Source organism: Otolemur garnettii, unplaced genomic scaffold (genome assembly GCF_000181295.1).
Source record: "Otolemur garnettii isolate 467f Iridium unplaced genomic scaffold, OtoGar3 scaffold00176, whole genome shotgun sequence".
Lineage (NCBI taxonomy): Eukaryota > Metazoa > Chordata > Mammalia > Primates > Galagidae > Otolemur > Otolemur garnettii.
The window spans coordinates 2,568,140-2,569,384 of NW_003852571.1; the positions used below are offsets into that span (position 1 = coordinate 2,568,140).

At 40.1% G+C, this 1,245-nt stretch overlaps 1 protein-coding gene across 2 annotated transcripts in view; it reads left to right on the forward strand.

Moving 5' to 3' along the window:
- The window catches only part of CEP76 (centrosomal protein 76), a 26,223-nt gene that overhangs the window by 11,894 nt on the left and 13,084 nt on the right, over nt 1-1,245 (forward strand). For both annotated transcript variants that reach the window (XM_012811816.2, XM_023519468.1), the window contains exon 7: nt 705-833. In XM_012811816.2, the coding sequence (XP_012667270.1) occupies nt 705-833 (129 nt within the window). The remainder of the gene's footprint in view (nt 1-704; nt 834-1,245) is intronic.

Sequence of the window (1,245 nt, forward strand, 5' to 3'; positions counted from 1 at the left end):
AGTGCCATGGTGTCATAGCTCACAGCAACCTCCAACTCCTGGGCTTAGGCGATTCTCTTGCCTCAGCCTCCTGAGTAGCTGGGATTACAGGCACCTGCCACAACGCCTGGCTATTTTTTTGTTGCAGTTTGGCCGGGGCTGGGTTCGAACCCGGCACCCTCGGTATATGGGGCTAGAGCCCTACTCACTGAGCCACAGGTGACGCCCTAGATACTAGAGTTTTTGTGAAGAATTATTTCAGGGTGATGTGATAGAGTAGTTACTTGAAGGCTGATTTTGATCACATGCTTAGAGTAGGGAAAGGTCTGAATGGCAAGAAGAAGCCAGCCATGCCCACCCTGGGCTTTAACTTCTAGGCATTGGGAATAGCTTTGATTCAATGGCCTGGCACAGGAATGAGAGCCCTGTATAGAGTGTCATGGTTCAGGGGGAGTATATGGGCCAGGGCAGGTAGTTTGGGGAATAACAGAATATGATTTATTATTTAGAAATTTTTGTCTCGGGGAAGAAAAATAAGATCACTTGTGACTATTGTATGGAGACTGTTGTGTACTGGGGTCGGAGCAGAAACAGGGAAGTCAAAGGCTCTTTCAGATAAGGAGATGGTGCAGCTCAGATTAGGGTAGTGGTGGTGGAGAGAAGGCAACGGATTTGTTACGTATTTTGTAGTAATTAAGGAAAATGAATTTTTTTTTCATTTCAAGCTTGCTTTGGAACGTCAGAAAACTGCAGAGAAAGAGCGATTATTTCTTGTATATGCTAAGCAATGGTGGAGAGAATATTTACAAATTCGACCCTCACACAATTCACGGCTGGTTAAGATTTTTGCACAGGTTCGTAAGTTATATTAGAAAAGTTTTATACCTGTATTTGAGATATGCTGTTGTATGTGTAAATTTCATTTAATTTATGTTTGTAAGATGCATTTATTCCAAAAAAAGTTTATTTGTAAAATAAAATGTTGATTCTGTAATATTCTTTCACTGAGTAGGTGAGTGGTATAATACAGTCTTTGTTTTATTTTGCTTTCAATTTTAATTATTGTATTTTAAGCCCTTTCTGAATGTTTTTCATTTAGAGTAAATGAAAGTTCATTTTGTTTAACTTGGAGCATATCCTTGCTTAATAACTTAGAAACAAATAACCACTTGGATGGACACTTTGCAGTTTATGTGTAAATTCAGGTCTTTTTTTTTTTTTTTTGGCTGGGGCTGGGTTTGAACCTGCCACCTCTCTGGAGCCAGC